The sequence below is a fragment of the Ambystoma mexicanum genome, chromosome 1p (assembly GCF_040938575.1).
Source record: "Ambystoma mexicanum isolate Mex_15411 chromosome 1p, UKY_AmexF1_1, whole genome shotgun sequence".
Classification (NCBI taxonomy): domain Eukaryota; kingdom Metazoa; phylum Chordata; class Amphibia; order Caudata; family Ambystomatidae; genus Ambystoma; species Ambystoma mexicanum.
Genome location: NC_090921.1, coordinates 170,022,400 through 170,049,969, shown reverse-complemented (window position 1 = coordinate 170,049,969; position 27,570 = coordinate 170,022,400). Strand labels below are relative to the sequence as shown.

The 27,570-nt window shown below is 46.6% G+C and overlaps 1 protein-coding gene across 1 annotated transcript in view; it reads right to left on the bottom strand.

The window, feature by feature from the left end:
* Nucleotides 1-27,570, bottom strand: part of SLC12A9 (solute carrier family 12 member 9) — a 681,455-nt gene that overhangs the window by 576,210 nt on the left and 77,675 nt on the right. Inside the window, exon 2 of the mRNA XM_069646063.1 lies at nt 16,323-16,551. Coding sequence (XP_069502164.1) covers nt 16,323-16,527 — 205 coding nt within the window. The 5' untranslated portion in view covers nt 16,528-16,551. The remainder of the gene's footprint in view (nt 1-16,322; nt 16,552-27,570) is intronic.

Below are 27,570 nucleotides of genomic sequence, written 5' to 3'. Positions count from 1 at the left end.
ACATTTAGTCTTCTTAGAATCCCCCTTAGGTAACCAAGAGAAAGACAAGGCTGCCAGAACCTGACCCTGGGGGTGGACTAGCGAGGGAGGATCACCTGGGTGGAGGGTCCTTATGGATTGGAGAGAGAGTGCCAAAGAGCGAGACAAGGTATTCCCCCATTTCCTGACAGTGTTTCACCTCACCCTCCCTAAGCCTTTGTAGGATATTGCTACCCAGATCCTACTTTTCCCCTTGAAGTCAGACCAAGTACTGAAATATAATTATTCTTTTATAACGTTCTTAATACCGGGAACCATTTTCTAAGCAAAAGCCCGGGATTCAAACGTGTGTTGCTATGTGTTGTCCTTGAGCTATACTCCCGGTTCAAAGAAGAAGAAAACAACCAAGAGTAATGAAGATTACCTATAAGAGACAACACTATAGTACTGAGATGAAGAAGAGGGAGCCTTAAAGCTGTAGAGCTGAAGGTCGGGCATGTCCTGTTAATTGGACTAATTGTAGGGGCGGCAATTGAGACTGGGAAGGTACACCTGCAGCCTGTTAGGGGCCTACAGGTGTATAAAGGATGGAGTTCACAAACAGCAAAGAGAGCGAGAAAGGAGAGAGTGCGAAGGTTGTCCGAGGAGAGCGCAGCAGGAGAGTGACTCAGGTCTGCAGGGAGCCAGAGGGTTAACGGGATACCCAGACGCTGTAGGACTGCAGAGTGAGAGGAGCTGTCCTTGCATTGCGAGAGAGGCGTGTCACCAAGGAGCTGGAGAAGGCGGGAGAAGAGTACCATGGAAGGTACTGGTCCCTTTGCTGTGACCAAGAACTGTTAATTACCCTGAATGGCAGTACCCATCCAGAGGTGGCTTTTAGACCCTGACCTAAAAGCCCAGAAAGCATGTTACTGAGGAAACCAAAGAAAAGAATGTCACAGCCAGTGAATTTCAAGAGAATGCAAGGAAACCCGGTGGGGCATATGAAAGTGAAATATTAACATTGTAGCAGAGTGGTCATGTGTGGTCGGCACATTCTCGAAAGCCGCCAAGTAAAATAAAAGAACGAGTTAAGACGAATGCAATACTTGAATTGGATTTTGCATTAACATTGTGCCAGAGTGGTCACAATTAAGAGATACGTGTTCAAAAATCTGACTAATTAATGAAGGACATAGGATACTGTGAATAAGAGTAAAAGTAATGAACGAGCAACCCGAGGGGAACCAATGAAGTGTGAGCAAAATGCTGATCAGGCAAAAGAAAGCTGTAGCTGAAAGCCAAGCTTGTACATCATAGAAAGGAGAACCAAAGAAGTATCAAGAAAGGAAAATCCTGAAGCTAAGAACTGGTCCACTGTAATTCGTCAAAGTGGTAGAAAGCTGGGTAAGTGCCACTGGTTGCGTGACCTGTAATGGGTGGGCTGGGCGTCCTGTTAACTACGCCTGGACCAGAACACCCAAGCAAGAAGAAGTGTGAAAAACTTTGAAATACGATTGCTATTGAACACTGAATTTTTTAAAACATCGAGAGCAAGTGCTTAAAGATTGGGAAGGGAAACCTGAGCTTCCAGTGAACAGTGAGAATCTAATTTGAACATTGTGCTTTTAAGCTTGAGGAAGGGATCCCCTGAGCTCCTTTGGAACATTGTTATTTTGAGAATCAATGCTTGAAGCTTGGGGAAGGAACCCCCCCCCCCACCCCCCGAGCTATTTTGGAACATTGTTGGTTTTGGTGAAAGAGTGTTTAAGCTTGTGGAAGGGAACCCTATGCGCCTTTTGCCAACATTGTGGTTGGAACTGTATCCTGTACTTGTGAAGGGGGCTAGAGACTGCTCCAGACATGTTTGAATACTATTTGAGTTTGAATATTCCTGCACTATATTTATATAATGAGACGCAAGGGCAAGCGTAGGTTTTGACACAGACAGACTTTTAAGTAGAACTTTTTGACTCTATTCTTGCTTCCCTGGCTCGTTGGATACCCTCCTGTGCGTGAAAAGGGAGTATTACCAACTGTGGAACAATGCTCAAGCCTCCCACTCCCTTCCAACCCTCCACGATACCTCCTCCACGATTCCCCGTGAAGCCTCACCTTAGGGTTTGGAAGGATGAGCTCTCCATCCTGCTTCTGATGCAGGGGCGCGTTGAAACCCAGTTACTTCACTGGATTGAGGATTGATGGAAGTTCAGGTAAGCTTGACTGTTCAGGTAAGGCGCTGTAAAAGTTCTGTTCAAAAGCTCAAGCTTAATAATAATGTTCGTTGTCTAATTGCAGCAAGCGCTAATGCTTATGTCTTTTTCCCATTAGGGGCCGGGGTTCGGAGTCGCGGAGATATGGCGTCGACCCGAAGTGAAACAGTTCTGGATGAGCGCTCAGGTAACGTCTTTGCATTCGCTCATTCAATGTCTTTGTCTTTTTTCCCCATAGGGGCCGGGGTCCGGAGATGCCAGGAAGCGTCAGGACCCGAAATGCAGTGGGAATAATCCAACAGGTAAGACTTAAAAGGAAACTGAGCTTTCCTTATTCCTTTTCTCCCTCTCACCTTTGTTCTTGTCTTTTTTCCTCTAGGCGCCGGGGCATAGCTGAATCCGCAAGATCGCTGCTGAAGATGGAAGCGCCTTGCAAAGGTGAGCAAAATGCAGCGCTGCAGCGATCGAAACAAAATGCCTTTAAAATGATGTCTTCCTTTTCAGGGCCGTTGGAGAAATGACTCCGGGATGCAGATTTAGCAGGTAAGGGCTTTTCTTCTCCTATTCTCTTCCTTTCTCCCCTTGCAGGTGTCCCAGGGTGCTGGCAGGCGTGGCTGAAGTCAGGATGCAGGAGCTGACACGGTGAGCGTCCAGCTGCTAGGTGCATAACAACGCGAAGCACGTGTGGCTGTTCGGGTGGGGTTTAAATAGCCTTGGAAGAAGTTCCTGGTATGTATCCTTCCACCAATCAGGTATGTATCCTTCCCCGACCACACCCGGGTGGTGGAGTAGTCCTACAGGTTAAGTAGTCCCATTCAGGCCTCAAGAGGGCCTGGATGAAGCAGCAAGGTCTGCATCAGGTAAGTGTGCACCCAAGCACTTAAACACATATCCTCTTCTATGAGCCTGGCGCCTAAGGCGCCAGGACTGGGGTCCGCTATGAGCCTGGCGCCTAAGGTGCCAGGACTGAGTCCAAAGGGCCCCGACTTGGGCCCGCTGAGACTTCCCTGGGGAAAATGATGTCTGCCTCTGGGGTTGCTGGGCCCGGCCTGGCTCCTTAGAGGTAGGCATCATGACAGTACCCCCCCTCAAGGCCCCTCCCAAGGTCTTTTCCTCCGGGGGTTTTGGTTTGTGCGGGAATCTTCGATGGAATCTTTGAATTAATCGTGGTGCGTGAACATAGTTACTGGGTTCCCAAGATCTTTCCTGAGGTCCATATCCTTTCCAATCAACAAGATAGAAGAGTTTTGACTTAACTATCTTGGAATCTAAAATGTCTTTCACTTCGAAATCTAATTCTCCATCAATTTGGACAGGGCCTGGGGGCTCAGACAGTCTGGTTCCAGGTTGTACTGGTTTTAGAAGAGATGCGTGAAAAACGGGATGAATCCGCATGTTGGATGGTAAATCGAGTTTAAAGGCTACTGGGTTGATAATAGCTTTGATGGGGTAAGGCCCAATGAATCTGGGATTAAAAGTTCGCCGACCCTTGAGGGGTAGATGTTTAGTTGTTAGCCATACCTGATCTCCTACTTGGTAAGGAGGCGTTTTACTTCGGTGCAAATCAGCGTTTTCTTTATACTTTTTCTTGGCTTGCTGTAAGTGGGTTGTAGCTTCTTTGAAGGCTTGGGTTATTGTGGAATGTAGGTGATTTACTGCAGGCATCTCCAGGGTCAGAGGTGGATCTAGGTCAGAGGTCCGAGGATGGTGACCATACAGGGTATAAAAAGGAGTCTGTCCGGTTCCAGAATGCACTGAATTGTTGTATGCATATTCTGCAATCCAAAGGATGTCCTTCCAAATCAACTCGGATTGGTGTAACATGCACCGCAGATATTGCTCGAGAGTCTGATTGGTTCTATCGGTTTGTCCGTCGGTCTGGGGGTGGTGGCTGGTGGATAACCGCACGTCTATTTGTGCTAGTTGGCAACATTTCTTCCAAAAGTGGGAGATAAATTGACTTCCACGGTCTGAGACTAATATGGAAGGGAAACCATGTAACCGCACTATATTTTCCATAAATTCCTTGGCCAAGGTGGAAGCTGACGGCAATCCTTTAAAAGGGATAAAATGGGCCATTTTGGAGAATAGATCCACTATTACGAGAATCGTGTTGTAACCACCACAAGGAGGCAGGTCAGTTTAAAGTCCATTGACAAGGTGTGCCAAGGTGCTGGTGGAATGTCCAAAGGTTGAAGTAGGCCGGCTGGCCTTTTCTTTTGACTCTTATTTTGGGCACAGATTCCGCAAGACAACACAAATGACTATATGTCTTTTCTCCAAGAAGGCCACCAGAAGTGGCGTTTGATCTTTTCTTCTGTTTTCGCGATACCGGGGTGTCCTTCCATTAATGATTCATGATGACGGGTAATGGCAAGTTCCTGCAATTCTTTACTTGGCAGAAATAACCGCTCTTGGAAGTAGGGTAAATCATCCTTAACGGTGTAGTGAGGACCCTTTTGACTCCATTCCAGTAAGGCAGAAGAGTCAAAAAGCTGTTTTACTTGAGCTTGGATGTCCTCAATGGTTTGCAATGAAGTCAAGCCCAGAATTCTTTGTTCCGGTATGATTGGCACAGGTTCTAAACTCGAATTGGGTTCTTCCATGCCTATCCGGGATAAGGCATCTGCCTTACCATTCTTGCCGGCAGGGCGATAGGTAATTACAAAATCAAATTCCGCAAAGAATAAAGCCCATCGGAGTTGTCGCGAAGATTGAGCTTCGGCCGTCTTTAAATACTGCAAATTTCTGTGGTCCGTAATTACGGTGATGGTGTGTCTAGCACCGAGAAGATAGTGACGCCAAGCCTTGAAAGCTGATTTAATAGCCAGTAGTTCTTTGTCGGTAATTGCGTAATTGAGTTCAGGTGGAGAGAATTTTCTGGACCAAAAGGCTACAGGGTGTAGTTGGTTAGTTTCTGGGTCTCTTTGCGACAGGACAGCTCCCATGGCCGAACTGGATGCATCGGTTTCCACGATGTAAGGGAGATCTGGGCGCGGGTGCTTCAATACAGGTGCAGAGGTGAATTTGGTTTTCAGGTCCTGAAAGGCTTGTTCAGCCTCAAGAGTCCATTCAAAGCGTTTATTTTTCTTTAGGAGAGCTGTGATGGGTTGAACAGTTCGAGAAAATTCCGGGATGAACCTTCGATAGAAATTGGCAAAGCCAAGCATGCTTTGCACTCCCTTCACAGAGCTAGGAGATGGCCATTTGAGAATGGCGTCCACTTTCCGCGAGTCCATTCGGATTCCTTGAGGTTTCAGGATGAATCCGAGAAACTCCACTTCTGTGGTATGAAAAACGAATTTTTCGAGCTTGGCAAATAATTTGTTCTGGCGCAATTTCTCAAGAACTGCCCTAACATGGTTTCTGTGATCAGATTCTGAGGAGGAATACACCAGGATGTCGTCAATATAAACGATGACACAAACATCGATAAGTTCCCGAAGAACATCATTCATGAAGTACTGAAAGGCGGCAGGTGCGTTGCACAAACCGAAGGGCATTACTTGATATTCGAAGAGCCCAAATTTGGTGCAGAATGCAGTCTTCCACTCGTCGCCCTCTTTTATACGTACCAGGTGGTAAGCTCCTCGGAGATCTAGCTTGGTGTACACACGAGCATCTTTTACTTGGTCGATAAGCTCAGGTATCAGGGGCAAAGGGTAACGATTCTTAATCGTTATCTGATTTAGGGCGCGGTAGTCAATACAGGCCCTAAGGTCTCCTTCCTTTTTAGGTACGAAGAACAAAGCGGAAGAGACTGGTGACTTTGATGGGCGAATGAAACCATTGGCCAGGTATTGATCCAAATACTGGCGCAAATGCAGGTTCTCAGGTTCAGTAAGAGCATAAATCCTACTACAAGGTAGTTGTGCATTGGGTACCAAGTCGATTTGGCAATCGTAAGATCGATGGGGAGGTAAGGTGTTAGCCTGCTCTTTCTGAAAAATGTCTTGGAATTCTTGGTATTCAGATGGTAGCTGTACAGGGGTGGAAGTTACAGAGGCTAGACCCATAGCTGGATTCCTTGGGTAACAGGTTGGTTTACAATCAGGAAAAGTTATCTTCTTTGCTTGCCAGTCTATTCTCGGATTATGTGTTTCTAACCAAGGAATTCCAAGAAGTACTTGAAATTGTGGGGCCTTGATCACATCAAACACGATTGCTTCCCAATGTTCGTCCTGACCCACCAGAGTGATTTCAACTGTGGAATGCGTTACAGGCCCTGAGGCTATTTCGGTTCCATCAACTGTAGTAATTACATCTTGGGTTACTTTCGGGCGGAGAGGAAGCTTAATCCTGGAAGCCAATTCACGGTCTATGTAATTTCCAATAGCTCCACTGTCTATGTATGCTTTTATAGCATGCAACTGCTGAGGCTGTTTTGGGTTCACAAGCACCATTGGCATGACAAAATGCGAGGTCAAAGAGTTTGTTTTCAAGCTCGGCAAGCGGACCCCTACGCTTGTCGGGCTAGGTCGTTTCCCGAACCAGGTGTCAATAACTCGTTATCAGTGGCTCCAACCACCTTCTTGGGTGGTTTAACTGGACAACTTTGAAGAAAGTGACCGGAAGTTCCGCAATACAGACAAAGTTGCATTTGTCGCCTTCTCTCTCGTTCCTTCTGCGTTAATAGTCCTTTAACACTGCCAATTTGCATAGGTTCGGAAACGTCAGTACTCTTGGAGTTAACGTGGGTCTTGATAGGTACTCTGGTTTCATACTTGAGCCGATCTGCTTTTCTATTTTGAAGTCTGTGATCAAGTTGAACCACTAAGTCTATGTAGTCTGCGCAGGCCTGGGGTGGATCTACTATCTGAGCTATAACATCTTTAAGCTCTCCGCGCAGGCCTCGATGAAACAATGTGATCCTTTTATTTTCAGGCCATCCGGTTTCCACAACTAGTCTATTAAAGGTGGCGATATAGGACAAAAGATCCTGATTACCTTGTCGTAAGGATAGCAGTTCGTTGTCAAGGGTCTGTCCCTGCGAGTGTCGAGCGAACAATCTTTCCATGCTGGCCTGGAAGCCCTGGAAATCCCGGAGAATGGGATCATCCTGATTTACCAATGGAATAGACCAATCAGCAGCACAGCCACTGAGGTAAGATAGTACAAAGGCTACTTTGGTCTGGTCGTTGGGGAAGGCCCCGGGCCTGCATAAAAAGTGTAACGGCATTGGTTCATAAAAACGGCATATTTCTTGGGATCCCCCGCAAAACGTTCCGGCGGGGCCAAAGGCATGTGTCCAGGTAGATTGATTTGTACCGGGTTATTCGAACCCATTGTTGTAGAAATATCTCCGGAAACAGGTAAAGGAGTGTGCTCTGCCTGGCCCTGCAATAACCTTTTGGCCAGATCATCAGTTCTTTCCTTGGATAGGATTAGTTCCCTTCTGAGAGCATTAGTCTCCTGGCGGGCTGAGTGCACTTCTGCCCGTAATTCCCCTAAAAGATGGGCCAGCTGATCTGTCTCGGAAGTCTCCATAGCGCCCAGGTGGGAAATTGTGGTAAGGCTTCGCGTTCTGTAACGCTCACCTGGTTCCCACAGAGGCGCGGCGTCGAAGGCGCAGAAGTCTAAAGATGGACAGGAAGGGCCCCTCTATTCTGGCTTCCCTGGCTCGTTGGATACCCTCCTGTGCGTGAAAAGGGAGTATTACCAACTGTGGAACAATGCTCAAGCCTCCCACTCCCTTCCAACCCTCCACGATACCTCCTCCACGATTCCCCGTGAAGCCTCACCTTAGGGTTTGGAAGGATGAGCTCTCCATCCTGCTTCTGATGCAGGGGCGCGTTGAAACCCAGTTACTTCACTGGATTGAGGATTGATGGAAGTTCAGGTAAGCTTGACTGTTCAGGTAAGGCGCTGTAAAAGTTCTGTTCAAAAGCTCAAGCTTAATAATAATGTTTGTTGTCTAATTGCAGCAAGCGCTAATGCTTATGTCTTTTTCCCCTTAGGGGCCGGGTTCGGAGTGCCGGAGATATGGCGCCGACCCGAAGTGAAACAGTTCTGGATGAGCGCTCAGGTAATGTCTTGCATTCGCTCATTCAATGTCTTTGTCTTTTTTCCCCCTAGGGGCCGGGGTCCGGAGATGCCAGGAAGCGGCAGGACCCCAAATGCAGTGGGAATAATCCAACAGGTAAGACTTAAAAGGAAACTGAGCTTTCCTTATTCCTTTTCTCCCTCTCACCTTTGTTCTTGTCTTTTTTCCTCTAGGCGCCGGGGCATAGCTGAATCCGCAAGATCGCTGCTGAAGATGGAAGCGCCTTGCAAAGGTGAGTAAAATGCAGCGCTGCAGCGATCGAAACAAAATGCCTTTAAAATGATGTCTTCCTTTTCAGGGCCGTTGGAGAAATGACTCCGGGATGCAGATTTAGCAGGTAAGGGCTTTTCTTCTCCTATTCTCTTCCTTTCTCCCCTTGCAGGTGTCCCAGGGTGCTGGCAGGCGTGGCTGAAGTCAGGATGCAGGAGCTGACACGGTGAGCGTCCAGCTGCTAGGTGCAGAACAACGCGAAGCACGTGTGGCTGTTCGGGTGGGGTTTAAATAGCCTTGGAAGAAGTTCCTGGTATGTATCCTTCCACCAATCAGGTATGTATCCTTCCCCGACCACACCCGGGTGGTGAAGTAGTCCTACGGGTTAAGTAGTCCCATTCAGGCCTCAAGAGGGCCTGGATGAAGCAGCAAGGTCTGCATCAGGTAAGTGTGCACCCAAGCACTTAAACACATATCCTCTTCTATGAGCCTGGCGCCTAAGGCGCCAGGACTGGGGTCCGCTATGAGCCTGGCGCCTAAGGCGCCAGGGCTGAGTCCAAAGGGCCCCGACTTGGGCCCGCTGAGACTTCCCTGGGGAAAATGATGTCTGCCTCTGGGGTTGCTGGGCCCGGCCTGGCTCCTTAGAGGTAGGCATCATGACAAGGGCAAGTTAGGCCTTCTACCATCCTGACATTTGATTTAATAAAGTATTTTTATTTGAATGTTAAGTCTGTTGTCTGTGTCCTGCTTCATGCCACCTTAACAGCAAGCAGGAATTCACTGGGATTTATAAAGGCCAATACCCTAGTGAACACTGGACTACCTGATGAGTTGGTATTATGGTTCATTAACCTTTACCTGGGTGTATGGCAGGAGTCTGTCTTGTTCGGTTTGTGGATTCTGGGCTCCAAGCCAGGCATTCAGCACTTCCCCTCTGATGACATTTGCCAACCAACAAGGGCAAATGTTGGGAGCAGGAGTGTAGGCTTGCCCTCACAACAAAAGTTAAACATGTGTAGGGATGTCAGAATCAACAGAAGTAGTGTTCAACTCAAAGTTCTGAGCCTCTTCCAGCTCAAAGCTTTCTCTTGGCTCCCCTTTCCCAAGTGTAACAGATGTTCCATGAAAAAGTTTCAAGATCACCTTTCTCCAGTTCATGGTAATATAGTTATTCCCAGGATCACGCAATGTAAGTCTCAGGGTTCCCTTCTCCAAGACGTTTAACTTCATATGGCTGTGTCTCCGAACTCTCAATGTGCAGGGTGCACTGGTCTAGGCGAAGTTGTTAGACCAAACGGCCCACCCATTACAGGTAACGCAACCAGGATCCCTAACTCTCGGCCTCTTGTCTTTGATGGGATGACTTTTAGTCGTCTGGCTTATTCTCCTCAGCCTCTTGGCTTTGCCATTACTTGTTACACAACCATTCAGACTTTTAGGCCTTGCCGCTCTGCAGTTATTCATAAAAGTTCAGTTGATAGTGTTTTAGTCACACACCCCTTCTTATGTTTCTTTGTCACCCTTATACCCTCTCTCTGCCTGCTTTTCACTAGGGCATTTGGATTATTTACTGTAACTGCATGGGTTTACTCCATTCCACTCTTAGAATGATTATTTTCAGTATTCCACTCCATTTAATGTTCATTAAGAATTCATGTCGCTGAATTATAAAGTTCTTTTGCGTGGTTCACAATATGCATTGGTTTCACTGTATTTAAAATTCCATTCGCCTCAGTATTCTGTAAGCATTAATTTTGTGTAATTTTTGAAGTTCAACTCAGTTCAGTATTCAAAAAGATGCTTTTTGTTTAATTTGTTCCATTTTGTTCTGCATTTAAGAAGCCTTGTTTCAAGTTCCATTCAGTTTAGTATTCAGTAGACATTAGCATAAAGTAAGTCACCCCTTTTGTCATACGCCTGTCCTTAAAGATATTCAATTTAAAACCACTGGTTATTTCTTGACAGGTGTTTTATTAACTGATTGCCCCTGTGTCAACACGTGTTTCGACCTCATATGGTCCTCATCAAGACAGGGCTAATAGTCCATCATTTCACATTGCATGTAATACATAAACATTATACCATGTGGCATTATATTCATAATAGGCATTGGTAACATCATCAAAACATAATAAAGGTATTAAATTCAATTACATTCATTTAGACAGACACAGATGGGTGGTCAATTGGGAGGGTCAGAGATGGGAGATATAGATCTTACATTAATTCAGTTGATACATTATACATTAAACTCTGCACATTGAATAACACATGTGCTTATGTTAAGTGCTGCTGTAAGGAGGGGCCTTATTGTGAATCCATTCCTTCAAACCTGCGATTGCTCACTTTCCATTCAGGCTTCGCTCCTTTTATGCATTTATTCATTTGTTAAATGGGATATTCACAACTCCCTCTTTATATTTACAAAGCTCCAAAAAGCGTGCATAACGTATACCACAGAGGAAAGCTCACCTCAATGTCCGTAACCTCCAAAGTTGTTGCACATTGCGCAACTAAATGTTATATGAAGGATGCAATCCTTTCGAGACCTGCAAGTGTCCCGAAATTATTTTTTGGCTTATAGGAGCTTCTGTACCTCGATCCATTAAAGTACTGCTCCTTACAGTGTCTATTTTCTGTTCCCCCAGTTCGATAAAATGTTTTGCATTGTATGACTTTAATCAATTCTCATTGTCCAATTGTATATTGAGGAAACAAAACATTTCTAGTGGCCAGCAAATATTATATTTAATATTTGGATCCTTGTGTTTCTTACCTTGCTCATCCTAGAATCCCCTTAACTCCTTGTGGCGCTTAACACTTAAATGATGTTCAGGCTATGCACAACAAAGATTGGATTAAACTGAGACAATGAAGTGGTGGCTCTTATAAATAACATGTATGAAGCAAAAGTAATAACCTGAAGCTGCCAATTCAATGCTTTGTATTGTATAGGATTTTTTATTAAGATGACGTTTCTGTACAACCTATTTAGGAGCTGTATGTATAGATACATGAATGAAACTAATCCTAAACGAATCAGAGAAGTTGAATGAGCCAGTTTACATATGAAGAAGAGACTAAAATGTGGTAGAAGTATGGATTACCTTTGAGAAGTCATATTAGCTAGCTCAACAATATACAAACCATCTTGAACTAATACACAATGAATTGGCTAATGAACTAATATTGAAGATTCTTTGATAAAACACTGCCATATTGTAATGATGAATGTAATACTGGACAGGTAGCACAAAATGATTATTCATTTTCGGTTGTGTCCGTAAGCATTTTAAAAATGAATCGGCAGTATGTTAAATATTCGCTATTTGTATAAAAATGCATCCAATAGTGAAACGAGCTGCTAGGAAGTAACAGCGTATCCGTAGAAAGATAGGTAGTCATTGTGTTACAGACCTGCGTGGAATATGCATCTACCCATGCACATGTACACATTACATTATTCGAAATGGCCGATTCTAAAACGTGATGTAACGCGCACGGCGTGTGACGTCACAGTGTAAACAATAATAAATACAGTTTGCAAAATGGAGGCTGCTGCAAAACACGCACACTGAATGCCGCAAGGACTTAAGGAGATTCTGGGATGAGCAAGTTAAGAAACACAAGGTTCCAAATATTAGATGGGAATGTTTGCTGGCCACTAAAAAAAATTGATTTTCGCAGTACACATATGGGAAAATGAGAATTGTGATTGATTAAAGGAATACATTGCAAAACGTTTTATACAACCGGGAAACAGTTTGAGAAAAGACTGTGTAAGCAGCAATACTTTAGTGGATGGAGAGTTCCTATAAGCCCAAGAAAATGATTTGTTCCACTTGCAGGTCTGGAAAGGACTATATCCTGCATACAACATTTAGATGAGCAATGTGCAACTACATTGGAAGTTCTAGAGACTGAGGTGAGCTTACCTTGTGGTACACTTTATGCACACCTTTTGGAGCTTTATAAATATTAAAAGCGGTAGTTGGGACTTTCCCCTTTAAAAAATGAATTAATCCATGAATGGAGCCAAGCCTGAATGGAACGTGAGCCATCACAGGTATGAAGAAAGGGATTCACAATGTAAAGGAGGGACGCGCCTTTATCATCAGCACTTACCATAAGCAAGGGTGATATTCAATGTGCAGAGTTTAATGAATAATGTATCTACCAAACTAATGAAAGAAATTTCCCATCTCTCTGCCCTCTCTGACCCTCCTGATTGCTCACCCATCTGTCAAATGGACTAATTGAATTTAATATCTTGATTATGTTTTGATGAGGTTACCAAAGACATATATATAATGCCACATGTTATATAATATGTATGTATTACATGTAATGTGAAATGATGGAATATTAGCCCCATCTTGATGAGGACCGTAGATGGTCGAAACACGTGTTGACATAGGTGCAATCAGTTAATAAAACACTTGTCAAGAAATAACCAGTGGTTTTAAATTGAATATCTTTAAGGACAGGTGCATGACGAAAGTGGCAACTTACTTGTTTGCTATTTTGAATCAGGGGTTTGAGGATATCCTTAGCCACCCAGTCAAGCGACAGTCCCAAAACCCTATATAACTAAACAAAGAAATGTATATAAAGTGACAAGCGCGGTGAGCCGTATTCTCCTCAAAGGTTCAGTAGAAATGATTTCATTTAATATATAAAGTTCTATTTATTTCGGCATTCAATAATATTCCAGCAGCTTCCCAGCATTCATGCGTCCTCTGACACTCACCGGCTTGTGGTGTCTCCTTCTCTGTTGCCGCTGCATGTCTTCTGCAGTACAACGGTTTCCAGAGAGGCACTTTCTGGACACGGACAGTGCCGTCCTTCTTGGTACTTTAGCCCTGCCTTAGCATACATCATCCTCGTCCAAGTACTAAAGTAGTCAAAGGTTTAATCTTCATTGCTCTTAGTGGCCTCTTCTTCCTCTCAGTACTGTCAAATGCCATGTGTGGAGAAAAATTAGGGGAACCGGCTTATAAAAGCCCATTCAGGTTGGAGAAGGGTTAGGTTGGTCGTCAATAGGGAAAGGGCGATATCATGGCACCCCACTCCCAATCCCCAAAGACCCTCCAGCCAGGTGATCCTCCCTCGCTTCTCGTCCCCAGGCTCAGGATCCTGGAGCGATGGCCTTTCCCTGGCCACATGCGCAGAGGATCCAATGGGAGTAGGAGTGAGAATACCCTCGGGTTTCTCACATTGCGTAAACATCTTCAAGTGGAATCACCCATCCTTCAAGATTCAAGACATGCAGTATAAATTAAGTGAAATGGCCAAGATTCTTCTCTCCAGTCGACATCACAATGTGGCAATGAATAAACAAGTACATGTTGCAGCCATGCTACAGTATCAGAAATACAGCCAAATTCCCATGGGGAGGAATGCCAAGGTGACATTACTTGCTGGATTTCTTCCACAACCAATCAGCAACGATAATCCAAGACTTTGAGCGCCAAAGCATGGGTTCAACCGGACTCGCCAATGGCTATGGACAGTTAAGGTTAGCCAGCACCTATGCATTTCCAACGGGACCCGACATAGACAACACTGAAAGGGAACCACCATACAAATTAAATTCTTGTGTGCGCGTCTATCAGGACCCAGTGATCTGCTTAGAACGACTTTGCCATCTAAAAGTATATTTAAGGACCTTCAAAAGTGAACACTGCTCCAATCTCAAAGTCCTTTGGGGGATCACCAAGGAACTGCCCCTGATGCATGAAACAGTTAAGGTCAACCCCAGACGAGGAATAAAGATGCTTGTGGCTAGCATTGAGCGCTATAAACTGGTTTATTTTTTACTATTGGCTATTTATATTGCACTTAATGCTGGACTCATCTATCCTACGGCTGCCGATTGAACCTGTACTGCACAGCATTGTCTCACACACGTTGCTCTGAGCTATCCACCCAGCCAAACAGCATATTTATTCCAAGGCTCACCACTAACCTGCGACGTGGAAGCTGAGCTGCCACTTGAACGCTTGTGGATGCCCAAAATAATGAAGCATGGACTAGAAACAGTAAGACCAGAGCTATGGACTGTGCCCCGGACTGCACACCAATGATATAAAATGGCAACTATGAGCCATTGCAAAGTTAAAATGCCTTTTAACAGGACCTACAACTGATGAGATAAAGAACAGTGAGCTATACAGGCTGACCCTGAGTTGCTAATAAGCCACTATGCACCTACACTACCTGTTGACGTAGAAAGGTAAAGCTCGGCGACCATCAAAGCTTTGCTACAATCTAAACTCATGTTCAAATCCAACAGGTTCCATCAATGACTCAAAAGCAAATGTGAAAATTGCCTTTGGTCTCGGTCCCCTACAAATTTTTTGCACAAGCTGCCAGTATAAAACAAAGAACAATCATTGGAAAAAGTTCCTACTCTTGTCTACTTGGACTCACCACCAATAAGAAACGTCAATTAAATCTTGGCCCATGCACACAATGAACTAAAACGTGTAAGGAATGTTGTGTTGACTGTCCACCGGGATATGCCTTTAATGGAGCAGAACCAGGCATAACCACAGCAACAGGGCACAGTGTACCTGTTCGATATATTTTATATATGATTTGGCATTTAGAATGCTCCTGTACACAAGTGTTTCAAGGCGCGACAAGACAAGGAGGGGGCAACAAAGGGAGGACAAAACGATCTTACTAGGCCTTGTGTCATTCAGATTGCGCAAGTGCGGAGAACAGGGAAAGCGAGAAGTGCCAGGGGAGAGGGGAAGTGCAGTTAACTCACAAGTGCAGCCAGCGGGTGGCTCATAAGCGCAGAGAAAGGAACTGTAGAGTTGCATATACAGTCCCTTACTGGCGAGCCCAGAGGTAGTGCAAGGGCAACTCGATGTGCAGGAGCCTGGGCCCGGGTTCATAGTGTGACCAGATGACCAGTGCGCGGAGCAGTCAGGTACATCAGCAGGGGAGAGGAAGAGAGAAAGCGGAAGCAAAAAGGAATGTCTTGAGTTGCTTCTGGAACCGCAGGTGGACCTGCTCAAGTTTGAGAGGCGGAGGCAGGCTGTTCCAGAGGAAGGCCCCAGTCGAGGAGATCAATCTGCCCCCAACTCTCTGCTTGGAGAAGCATCTGATCCGCAGATGCTCTTGACTATGCAGAATTGATGAGTCACTTGTGTGTCTATCAACTAGAAAAGCAGCACTGAACACCTCAAGCATTTGGAGAACTCCTGTGGACCTTCCGGAGGGTGAACTGCACAGCAGAATTGTACGCACCACCAGATTATCTTCTCATATCTCCCATGCAGGAGCTCACCGAGACTAGGAACACAGCGTTACAGGACATCTCCCACCCTCTTAAGCAGGACTAGTGGCACATACAATCCGGCATCAAGTTTGACAGTACTAATCTATTATCAAAAATATGGACCAACATGGTGGTGGGTTAAATAAAAAATGAGTTTAAAAAGAACCCAGGCCTTTATACAGGGATTTCAGCCGGGAGTCAACACGTAAGCATAGACTACATGCGCAGGGGCACTGGAAGGCTTTAGACCTTAACTTATACCTACATAAACCGATAAGTGAATCTGTGATTCTTGGAACCTGCAAGTTGGGGGATGTGCATCTAGCGGATTAATCACATTGGAGTAAACAAGAAGTCTTCATATCATGGCACTTTCACCAGTCAATAACTGCATACAAGGGTGACTACTTTGATTATGGGGTCAATTGTTGCAGTGACAAGGTACAGACCCACTATGGGTAATGTTTCCATGATCACCGCCACTAAAGAGGCAACACACTAGAATACCCCATTAATCTGGAAAGCCTGTCACATGGTTATGGTGAATACATGAGACTGAAGACAAAGTATGCATTGTTATTGTGGCGAAGGCCATCTTCCAGCTTACCAATTCTCATGAAGACCACAATGCTGAACATGGACAGGACAGTGGGCACCACCACCCCGAAGAATGTGGACAACTTCTTGCTCTGGTCGGGCGGGGTGACCGATGTGCTGATGGTAGTCTCATGATTGCCCAGCACATCCTCGCCCTGGACGCTGGCAAGGGAGCTGAAGAGCCTGTAGTTGAGGAGTGGCGAGCTCTCAGACATGGCTGTAGCAGGTGGAAGGGCACCCTGGGAACGACAATAAAAAGAGATTATTTCCCTACAGCCACAGGATAATTAAGGCACCACTCTCCCCCCTGCCCCACCCCCAACCTGGCAGTCCTTTTGGCAGACTTTCCAAACAGATCAGATGATTGACCAAGAGCTGGGGCAATCGGACTACAAGCACAGTTTCAGTCTCTGAGGCGCTCAGCAAGATTAAAATGTCAATCACTTTTGTGCTTAAGAAACGAGTGAGTGGTTTTCTAAACATCATGGCCTGCCGATATGCATCAATCGGTTGGGACAGACTAAGCAATGATCCAAGCTACTGGCAAAAACACCAATATTGTCAAATTATGGCTTGGAGAAAACCCTCCAGTACTCATCAATTGAGACAGCTGGCTACACGCAGCCAATAAAGATTGCCCACGCTAATAGCTCAGGAAAGTCTTCATTCTATTAAAGACAAGGAGGCAAGCATTATGCTTATCTTTCTTTAATTCTGCCATATCAGCATTTCAAAACGTCAACTTTTAACTTTTATGTTTTGGTTTTTCTTACATGTTACTTGGAAAAAAAAGCAGGAAGTTACAAGTTTCATCTCTCAACTGAACTGAATGAACTAGGTTTTAGAAACCACGCTTCCCATAATCCTGAGGCCCTTTGTAGTCCTGACCTCTACTCCCACACCAATCAATGGCCAGATACGGGTATAAAAACTGGCTCCCCTAAGTCCATTCCTCTTTCTTTTGCCATCAGAGTTCTAGAAGTACAGAGAGTTCCCAAAATGTCAAACACAATCCATAAGGCCTGCACTCGATCCGCAGCTGGCGTGACTGTTCGGTCCAACGGGACAACTTGCTAGAAGATCCTCAGTGTATATCTTGACTTGCTCATGTCGCCTTCTGATCGTGTCCTATGAGAACAGAAAAATCATATGCGGGCAGGAATGAACTACAAAAGGAACACCATGCATGACAGTTTTCATTCGCTCAGTCATTGCTCTCATTTGTTTCATACATTAGGGTGGGATATAATGCTCGCCTCCTTGTCTTTAATAGAATGAAGCCTTTCCTGAGCTATTAGCGTGGGCAATCTTTATTCTATGACAAGACAGGAGGCTCGCATTATGCTTGTTCAAAGCTTGCTATTACTCTATTCGCTATATCAGATACTGGCTTGAAGTAAAAGGTCTTAAAGGTGGAATCAGAAGACCAATCAGCAGATTTCATAATATCTTGTAGGGCTACTCCTGTCGCAAACGCTCTAGAAGCCATTGCTCCCCTAGCGGAATGTGCACCAAATAAGGATAAGTATATCCCTGCCCACTGCATGACCTCTCTCACCCATCTCGCAATGGTCGCTGTCGCTACTGCGTGGTGAGGTTTCCTACGCGCTATAAGCAACTGGGTTACGCCACGCAGTCTGAGATGCGCTGTAGCTGCTTCATAATCTTTGATACATTGTGCTACGCATAACTGCTTATTCTCTGCAAAATATGGGTAGGAAATTACTCTGGAGTCGGTCTTTGTTCTTTTCACGATAGTAAACGCTACTCCTTCTGGATAAAATATCTTTCTATCGATTTCCAATGCTTTCACGTCTGACACTCTCCTGCACGCTACTAGATATAGAAGCATAGCTAATTTGCCTGATAAGTGAGACCGGGATAAAGCTTCATTTTCCAGCCACCTAAGGAATAACTGGAAAACGTCTCTAACGTCCCATAAAACCGCATACTTTGGCTTTGGCGACTTTCTCAGTTTTATACCTTTGAGGAGCCGTAAGATTGCTGGGTGCTCTCCTACTGGATTATTTTCTATTTTCTTGTGCCCTGCTGAAATTGCGGATCTGTATACTCCTATCGTTCTGTAAGCAGAACCCTCCTGGAATTTTGAAGCCAAAAGTTCAGGATGCTCACAAGAGACGCTGAAATGGGATCCAGACTGTGTTCTGAACACCACTGCGCCCAACCGTTCCAAGCCGTGTTATAGCTCCTTATGGTGGAAGGCGCCCAGGAATCTCGGATACAATCTGCAGCGATGTTCGAAATTCCTGGCAAGTTCCATCTTCTCCTGAAACCCTGCAGGCAATCAGCTGCAAGGAGCCCGCTTCTATAAGCGGGTGAACCCGATCGGTCGAGTCGAAGGCCCTGGATGCTCGGAACTATCCTCGGAAAATCCGTAGAAAGTTCCATAGCTACTGGAAACCAGGCCTGCGCCCTCCAACAGGGTAGCACCATCACCACTTCCGCTTTGTCTCTGCGGACTTTCGCTAGAGCTCTTGTGATCATTGCGAATGGCGGGAAGGCATAGTGGACTGCTCCGTTCCATGGATGTAGAAAAGCATCCGTACCTGCTGCTCCTGGATCTATCCTCCAACTGAAATATTTCTGCGTCTGCGCATTCAGTCTGGATGCAAACAGATCTATGTCTAGGGGTCCCCATAGGTCTTGGAGATGCTTGAAAACTAGAGGGTGTAGCTTCCAATCGCTGGAGTCTACAAGATACCGAGAGTTCCAGTCTGCTATACTGTTCTGGCTCGCTGGAAGATATTTCGCAGTCACCGCAATGTCATTCTGAAGGCAATAATGCCAGAAATCTTTCGCTAATTCCGCTAGCATTCTGGATCTCGTTCCCCCTAATTTGTTGATGTAGCGGACTGCCGAGATGTTGTCCATCTTGAGCAATACGCAACATCTTATTTTGTCCTTCGTGAATGCCCGAACTGCGAAGGAGCCTGCAAGAAGTTCTAGACAATTTATGTGGCGATTATTCGCCGGACCATTTCCCACCTGTCTGGGCTTGTTCGCACCTGGCTCCCCAACCTGACCTGCTTGCGTCTGACTCGATGGTCAGTTCTGGAACATCTCCGAAGATCGCTCGCCCGTTCCAGGCTTCCATGTTCTCTAGCCACCACCGTAGCTCTGTCATGGCTTCTTCGTCTAGGTTCACTAGCTGATGGTATTTCAGGCCTCCGCGGAGATGCTTGATCTTGAGCCTCTGTTACGGTCGATAATGTAACGGTCCCGGGAAGATGGCCTGAATGGAGGCTGCAAGCAGGCCTACTATTCTGGCCAGATTCCGAAGCAAAATTACTCGCTTTGCAATCACTGTCCTGAGCTCCTTCTTTATCGCTCTCACTTTGTGACTTGGAAGCTCTAGAGTGGCTTTCACGGTATCTATGGCGAAGCCTAAAAATTCCAACCTCTGAACTGGCGCTAATTGGGACTTCTCTAAATTGACTAAGAATCCCAGAGATGATAGGAACTTGAAAATCCACTGCACATCTCTGGTGAGGGTCTCTTTGATGGATCCCATCACCAGGATATCGTCCAGATAGATAATCATACCAATACCTCTTTCCCCAATAGCTGCAGCTACTGGCTTCATCACTTTCGTGAACGCCCACAGTGCTGACGCCAGCCCGAACGGCAGGCATGCAAAGCGCCAAATCTCTCCTTCCCATCGGAACTGGAGATACTTCCGAAAGGTAGTTGCTATCGGAATCGCTAGATAGGCGTCTTTGAGGTCTAGACGGGCTAGCCAATCTCCTGAACGCAATAGGTCTCAGAGGAGATGGATGCTGTTCACCTTGAAATGGTTGTATTGCAGCTAACTGTTCAATTCTTTTAGATTTATGACTGGACAAATCTTTTCCCCTCTGCGCACCAGGAACATATTGCTGAGGAAAACCTGACCTTCTGTGCTCTCGCGCTCTATTGCGTTTTTCTCTACTAATTTGCTTAACTCGCTGTGTAAAAGCGCTTTCTCTTCTAGTGGCATGTAAATGGGGACAGGTTCTCTGTACTGCTTTGGGATGTCTATGAAATCCAGGTTGTAAAACCCAAGCATTGCTCGACAAAGCTTGCCATTCTCTCAGAAAACAGAGTTCTGCCTCCGATAGGAACAATTGGTGTACTCACTGCCTGCTGCGCCGGGCTGACGGAAAGAACCTCTTCCTCTGCTGCCTCTTGGATGTCTTCCTCTGGCCGGGAAAAAGGTGTCCTGTGACGGTTTTCCCATATTGCGCGCGTGGACCTTGAGGCCTTTTTTGGTAGTTGTAGCGACCGGACGAACGACCTCTGACTCGTCCGGTCCCAGCAAAAACACGACCGGGAAATATCTTCTTTATAGAGCTCTGAGCTCTCTCGAGGGTTGAGTAGGTGCCAACAAATTGAGACATTTCCTTAGCGAAGGAAGGCCTCCCCGAAAAGCAGGCCTTTGGCGCCCTCACCTGCTTCATACGTGGCTAGATCGCTGCGCTTATTGTCGATCTTTAGGAGGATGCCTCTTCTACGCTCCGAAGAGAGTGCACAGTTGGCGTTACCCAACAAGCACACTGCACTTTGAGCCCAGTTACCTAGGGCGTGAATATCTACTGGGGTACCAGTATCTTGATTTTTCTACAAGGTCCATAATCTTTGCCAGTGGACCCGCTAAGTCCAAGAGCTTATCTTGACACCCTTTCCACGCACGATGGATGCCTTTCCTAACGTCTCGTGCTGTTTTGGTCACGAAAGTGACCATTTTTGGGTCTAGTTCTGGTGTATCTGCCAGCTTCACGGGCAGTTCAGGCCGTGGACATTCTGATCGCATGCGGGATCGAACTTCTCTGTCCAGCGGCTTCCTGATGTGTTGTGACATGTATAATGCCACTCTGGGAGAGGGCACCCACTCAGAAGACTTTGGGTGTCTAACGGACACCGGGTCTAACATATCTATTATGTTGTCTTCTTCCTCGGGAAGAGTTTGAGGAATTGGCCGGGAACTCTTCTTCCTCGCCGCCTTCGTCGTCGGGGGCGTATCCCTCTTCATATTCCCCTGAATTGTCCACCCCTGGGGCAGGGGGTCTGATGTGGCCATCTGCTAATGTTGCTAGAAAGGCTTCTTTCAATCTGGCGACTGGGTCGCTTTCACTTTGGGGAACAGAGTCAACCCTATCTTTTGTGCCCGAGGGGGTCAATGAGTCTGCGCTCTTCCGGGCTTTTTTACCTCCCTTATTTTCAACCCTCTTCTGAGGGTGTCCAGCTGACGTCCCCTCTCCAGGGCTGTCGGCCCGTCTCTTCCTGGCCGCCAGCTGTTCCTGCTGCTCAGCCATGCATGCTTCGAGCATTTCTAACCTTTCAGTCAAAGGTTGCACCCCTTGGGAGACTGCTTGAGAAAGTGAATCTCCCAGTACCCTCTTGAAGCTGAGGGATAAATCTGTCTTGCCAGGTGGGTTCTTCCTCCCACTCTTGTTCACTCCACTCTGGTGAGGTGGACTGGGATTCTCTCGGGTGCGATGAGTGAGCCATTGAATACTGTTAGCAGCGCTAACTTCTCGGGGTCAGCTGAAAATTAAGGCTCTAAATCAGAGTTTACCTCCTGTGCACTCTGCGCCTTCTAGCCTATCTGTGAACTGTTTCACGTTCTCTGTAGATCCAACAGATGCCACCAAGGAATGTCTTTCTCCTTTTTTAGTTTTTTGTTTTTTTTTTTTAAATTTCTCTCAGGTACTGACTCACACGACCCTCCGCTCCGCTTCGCTATGTGTACGCGTGAAAAGCTAGCATTAGGGGAACGTGGAGCATGCCGGGAATGATATCAGGCTGAACCTGCTTTGCTGGGTCCTAAAGCCCTGCACGTTCGGCGGCGCGAGCCGCCTACACGCACACGCGTATAATGTAGGCTGCCACAGGGTCCTAGAGCCTTTGCGAGCGAAGACTTCGGCTATGCTGGAGGAGAACAGGACGGCTGCCAGAAATGGGCGGCTTTGCCCGCGGCTTCGCCCCGCCTCTCCTCACTCCCGTTCCTGTTAGAATTGAAATAAAAGCATGACGGGGGACAACACCGTACGTGCGCGCGCGCTTCCTACACAACGGTACAAACGCTGTAAAATAAGCTCTCGACAGCCATCAAACACCTGTTAGTCTATCAGCTAACTATCATTGATAATGAGTACATTTAGTGACTAAATCATAATAGTCAACGATAATTTAAGAACAGAAACATGAGACATAATTATCTCAGTATGGCAGCAAAAAGAAAGAGGAATGGACTAAGGGGAGCCAGTGTTTATACCCCTATCTGGCCACTGATTGGTGTGGGAGTAGAGGTCAGGACTACAAAGGGCCTCAGGATTATGGGAAGCGTGGTTTCTAAAACCTAGTTGATTCAGTTCAGTGAGAAATGAAACTTGTAACTTCCTGCTTTGCTTTTTTCCAAGTAACATGTAAGAAAAACCAAAAAATAAAAGTTAAAAGTTGAAGTTTTGAAATGCTGATATGGCAGTATTAACGAAAGATAAGCATAATGCTTGCCTCCTGTCTTGTCATAGAATGGGAACAAAAGAGTGCTCATTTGGATTCCAGAGAGCGCCACCCACTGCAACACACCACTAAATAATGTTTTTCACAGAGTTTTGTTGGGATTGGGAAAACAGAGGAAACAACTCCCGTGTGAGAAAACCTGTTGTTCTGCCGATGTGTATGCACTTATGCGGTCATGCACTCCTTTGCCGTGGAATGTTCAGATTGTAAGGAGTGGACCTGTTGCACTGTGCAGCCAGTTTTCTGTTACAGCCCCGACAAAAAAACAAGGCAACGTTTCTCAATTAGGTTGTTCATACTGGTGGCATGGGCACAGAGGGAGCAGGTTTTGACCAGGGCCTTCCTGAGGGGTGGTGTTTGGGAGGATATGGTGTGCGGGTCGGATGATCCTGCGGGGCGGGGGGAGAGGGTTGCTGGGCGTGAGCTGGAATGCGAGAAGTGTTTTCTGTCACCAAGATGGAGTGGGTTGTGGGCTCTTGAGTGGATTCCTGGTGTGGCGTTCTGGAGTAGAGTCTGGCTGTTCTCAGGGCTCCAAGGCAGGGTTGGGAGCGCTGGAGGTGGGTAGGGGTATGTGGAGTTGTCGGTGGGTGCTGGAGGGCACGCTGGTTGGGGACAGTTTTAGCCCTAGAGCTGCTTTTTTTGTGGTCTGTACTTTGGGCGGGGAGAGGTTCATGCTGCTGTTTGGGTGGAGCTTTGGGGCGGCATGACAGGGTAGGGTGGAGCCGCTTGTCATTCTTGTTGAGGTAGGCGTTTCGGTGTTGTGGTGGAGATGGTGGAGGGGTGTGAAAGCTTGGAAGAAATTGAGCTGGGGGAGGGGTAAGGTGAGAGCATCTAGAATCTTGTGACAAATGGCACATTTCAGGACTGCATTTTCCAGGGGAAACGGTGGTATCGATTCTTTCAGTTTAAAGCATGCACAGCTTTTACTGTTTTCAAAACACTATTAGAAGAAAATATCCTCTTGCTGCGCTTCTTGATTTTATGAAAGGCAAACGCCATTTGTCCTGTACAATATTGTTTGTCTGACGCCTTCTAAGTAACCCGCTTCCAGGCGAAATGTACGAATTTTACACATCACATGTTTATTAAAAGTTATCTTGCGCCAAAAATAAGTGAGTTACATCCTGGGTGGGGAATGAGAATTATTATGCCGGGGGCTCCTCGTACTCCCCTCCCCCAGCTGTAGGGGTCAAACGCCCGGCTGGCTCTTGGCCTTTTTGCTCTGCTGCTTCGAGGAGATTGCAGACAGCTTAGGCACAGACTGGCAGATAAGGGGCGAGTCTTCATCTGGGCTCCAGAAACACTGGCATTCACATAGGAAGTTCCACAGCAAACACACTGAGGGCAGATACCGCCACGCGGAGCTGCGGGGACGGGCGCCGTGCCCTGGTCGCTGGGGGTCATGACTCGTGACCCCTTAGCCAGCACAGTCACTTCAAAGGGCTGAAGGCACTCAACATTGCTGAGAGAAATGGCTGGCCTTCTGTATTTGCTACGATGAACAACGTGACTGCCCTGTAGAGCATACACGGCAGAAGACCTCCACAAGTACCAGCGCACACAGTAACCGGGCGCCTCTAGGCGCTTTGGTAGGTGAGGGATTGAGGAGCTAACGTCAGCAGCGGCAGTGTGAGCGCCACACACTGGTCACGGCCATAAGTTTCTCACTTGGTTGTATCCGATTCGTTTCGAAAAGCGAATAAGGGTCCTCATTCAATTGGTGGTAACTGAGCCGAATTACGGCCAAAATCGGTTGTCACGTGGGTTAACACCAGCGGCAGATTTACGGCAAAGTGCCCACTGGGCAAGGTTGACAGAGGGCACCTGTGTAGGCGAAGCTTACAGTGTGGGGAGTTAATGGCTATCACACGTGCGACTGTGATGCAGTACTCCTTTCTACTCGTTTGTGTTATTAGATGTAGGAGTGCCTGGAAACAGCCTCTTCACCACACCAGGTCTTACTGCAAAGTGATTTGTCCAGGATCCCTCAATGTGTTCAAGTGGAAAATCCATGCTGCTCCTTCTTCCACCTGCTCCCTCATCCCCTTCCAAACCCCCCCACCTACACCTCTCACCTTGCACTATTTTCATCTTCCACCTGTCCCCCCCCCATCCCTTTCATCTATGATCCACTAGTCTCATTACCTTCAATGCACTCTCCCCAACCCACAAGGCACAGCATATATAAAGAAAACTGTCCAGCGCAGATCCCCAATAAAAAAACATAATTAATCATCCCACAATAATTAAAGTTGTGTACCCTTTATTCAACATATATACATAAACTGTTCTAGAAAAAAGTACAAACCCAGAGTAAAAGTGAAGCAAGACAAGTAGTGTGGAAACATCAATCGATCGATCTTCCTATCTGCTCTCCCCTGTTATTTCATCCACTCCCCCATTCAGGTTAATCTCCACCCCACCACACCCTCACTAAGTCTGTGGCTTTGCTGGGGAGAATGGGGGATGATGCCTCATACCATCTGTGAGGACAGGACTGAGCAATGACGCCCCCAGCCCGCATTCCATCTGATGCTCAGCATGCTGCAACACAATGTGTGCCTGAATGCTGTGGAGGAGGGGCTAAAGGCTGCCCTAGACTATTGCAGCACGGAATGGGACATTTTCTAGCACTTTTTATTTTTGCTGCACATTTCTAGTTGACGATGTGAAGGATGTCTAGTATGCTGGAGCGAAATCCAGGGTGCAAAAGTAATTGGAAATGTAATCAATACTCTCAGGGAGACTTACACATTTAGAAACAACATCGGCTACTTTGTTTGTATGGTGAATATGAAGGGTCACCATTATTACATATGGTGTAAGACTGATCAAACAGCTAGAGGCAGTTTCTAGTTGGTCACATTTTTCTGCGTTTTCCAACTAGGCTATGTCTACAGCTATAAGTCAGCTTAAATCTGCAGCTCCTTTTGACCCTGTGCCGCTTAGTGTCCTGAAGGACATCCTGCTGGACATGATTTCTTGGGTCACACAAGCAGTCAACCTATCCTGTCAATCGAATGTGATTAATCTGAAAAAGCGGTCACTGGATGTCTCTGTTGTGGCACACGTTGGGCCCATTCCTCTGCTTCCATGCTTTATGACGTTTTTAGAGGCTTTGGTATCTCCACTTCCTTCTTTTCTGGAATCTTCCTTCCTGCTTGACCTCTTTCAGTCTGGGTTCCGTCCGGGGAGAGGCACCAAGAGTGTCTTGGTCTCTGTTGATGGTCAGGCTGGTTGGCGGTGAGGGGCTGTGGGCCCTGACATTGCTTGCTCTGTTAGCGAGTTCGACACTATCGACCATCACTGCCAGGTTGCAGGTGCTTCGCGTACTGAGAGCTCCAGTGGAGTCGCGCTGTGGTGACGGTTGGCAGGCGGGTTCTGCTTGGACGTGTGCGGCCCTGCCTCGCCGTCTCACCATCGTGGGAGCAGTCACCAGTTCAGTGTCACTTGCGGTGGCCTCTGGTGGCTGGACAGGAGTCCGGACTCAGGAGAAGGAGGGCCCTGGACGTAATAAGGAAACGCGTGGGGCCTGTTGTCCTCTTTTCGTGTTGCCGGGTGCTGCTATCAAGGGGTGGAGCCATCTCCCTTGTCTCTGCGTCTGTGTGGGAGGAAACGCGGCTGTAGCGGCTGCTGCAGGCAACGTCCTGAGGATTTCGGGGCGTTGCTTCGCGCTCCATGCCAGCTGAGTGCTGCGGTGCTCACTTTGGACAGTGTTGAGGGCAGTAATTCGTTATGGATATGGCTGCTGTGGAATGGTGCACCGGTAGGTTGTTTTGACTTTTGTGTACTGGGCTGTAATTCCCTGGATTTCATCTGGCACTCTGACATCGACTTGGTTGGAGCCAACTGGGCTTATTTTGGGTACTGGATTTTACTTCAGTGCATGGACAGAGACGTCGCCTCAATAACTGGTTCGGGACAGGAACGAGGAGTGTACCGTTTCCAGTTGATTTGGCGTCTGCAGATTGATTTTGGTGTAGACTGTGGTACTCTCATTTCAACTTGTTACATACAGCTGCGAGGCCTCCACCTGCCTTTTTGTCAAACCCTGGTGAACCTACTGCCCCTGGGGAGCAGTGGATGGATGCCTTCAAAGTGTACTTGAGGGCCGCCGGTGGGGCAAAATTCAACGATGATGAGAAGGAGGCTGCATTGCTCATCTGTATTGGTACTGAGGGGTTGAGGGTTTTTCGCCACCTGCCTGGAGAGAATGTAATGGTTCCAGGTGGCGGTGAGGGAGAGATGGTTATAAGTGCATATGAGACTGCCCTAAAAAAATAAAAATAAAAAAAAATCACAAGTTCGCTTTGGTAAAAGGGTTAATGCGGTCTTGGAGCGATATAAATTCTTCTCTAGGACACAAGGATCCACGGAAAGCATGGATACTTATGTTACGGCGTTACAAGCGCTTATGGCCACTTGTGGGTTTCCGGGTAATTTGGATGAACACATCAGGGACCAAATTATGATGAAGACCTCTAATCAATAAATCAGGGAAAGATTGTGGATTGAAAGTGACCCACCCTTGGATAAGGTGTTGGAAATTTCAAGGGCAATTGAGGCTTCCAAAACTAGTGTCCAGATTATTACTAAGAGGGATGGACCTAGAGATGGGGTTCATGCTGTAATGCCAAGGAACAAGAAAAATCTTGATAAGGTGAATGGTCAAGGGGGCAGGTGGTCTAAGGGTAAGGATAGGTGTAAAAATTGTGGTTGGTCCAGCCATGCGGCTG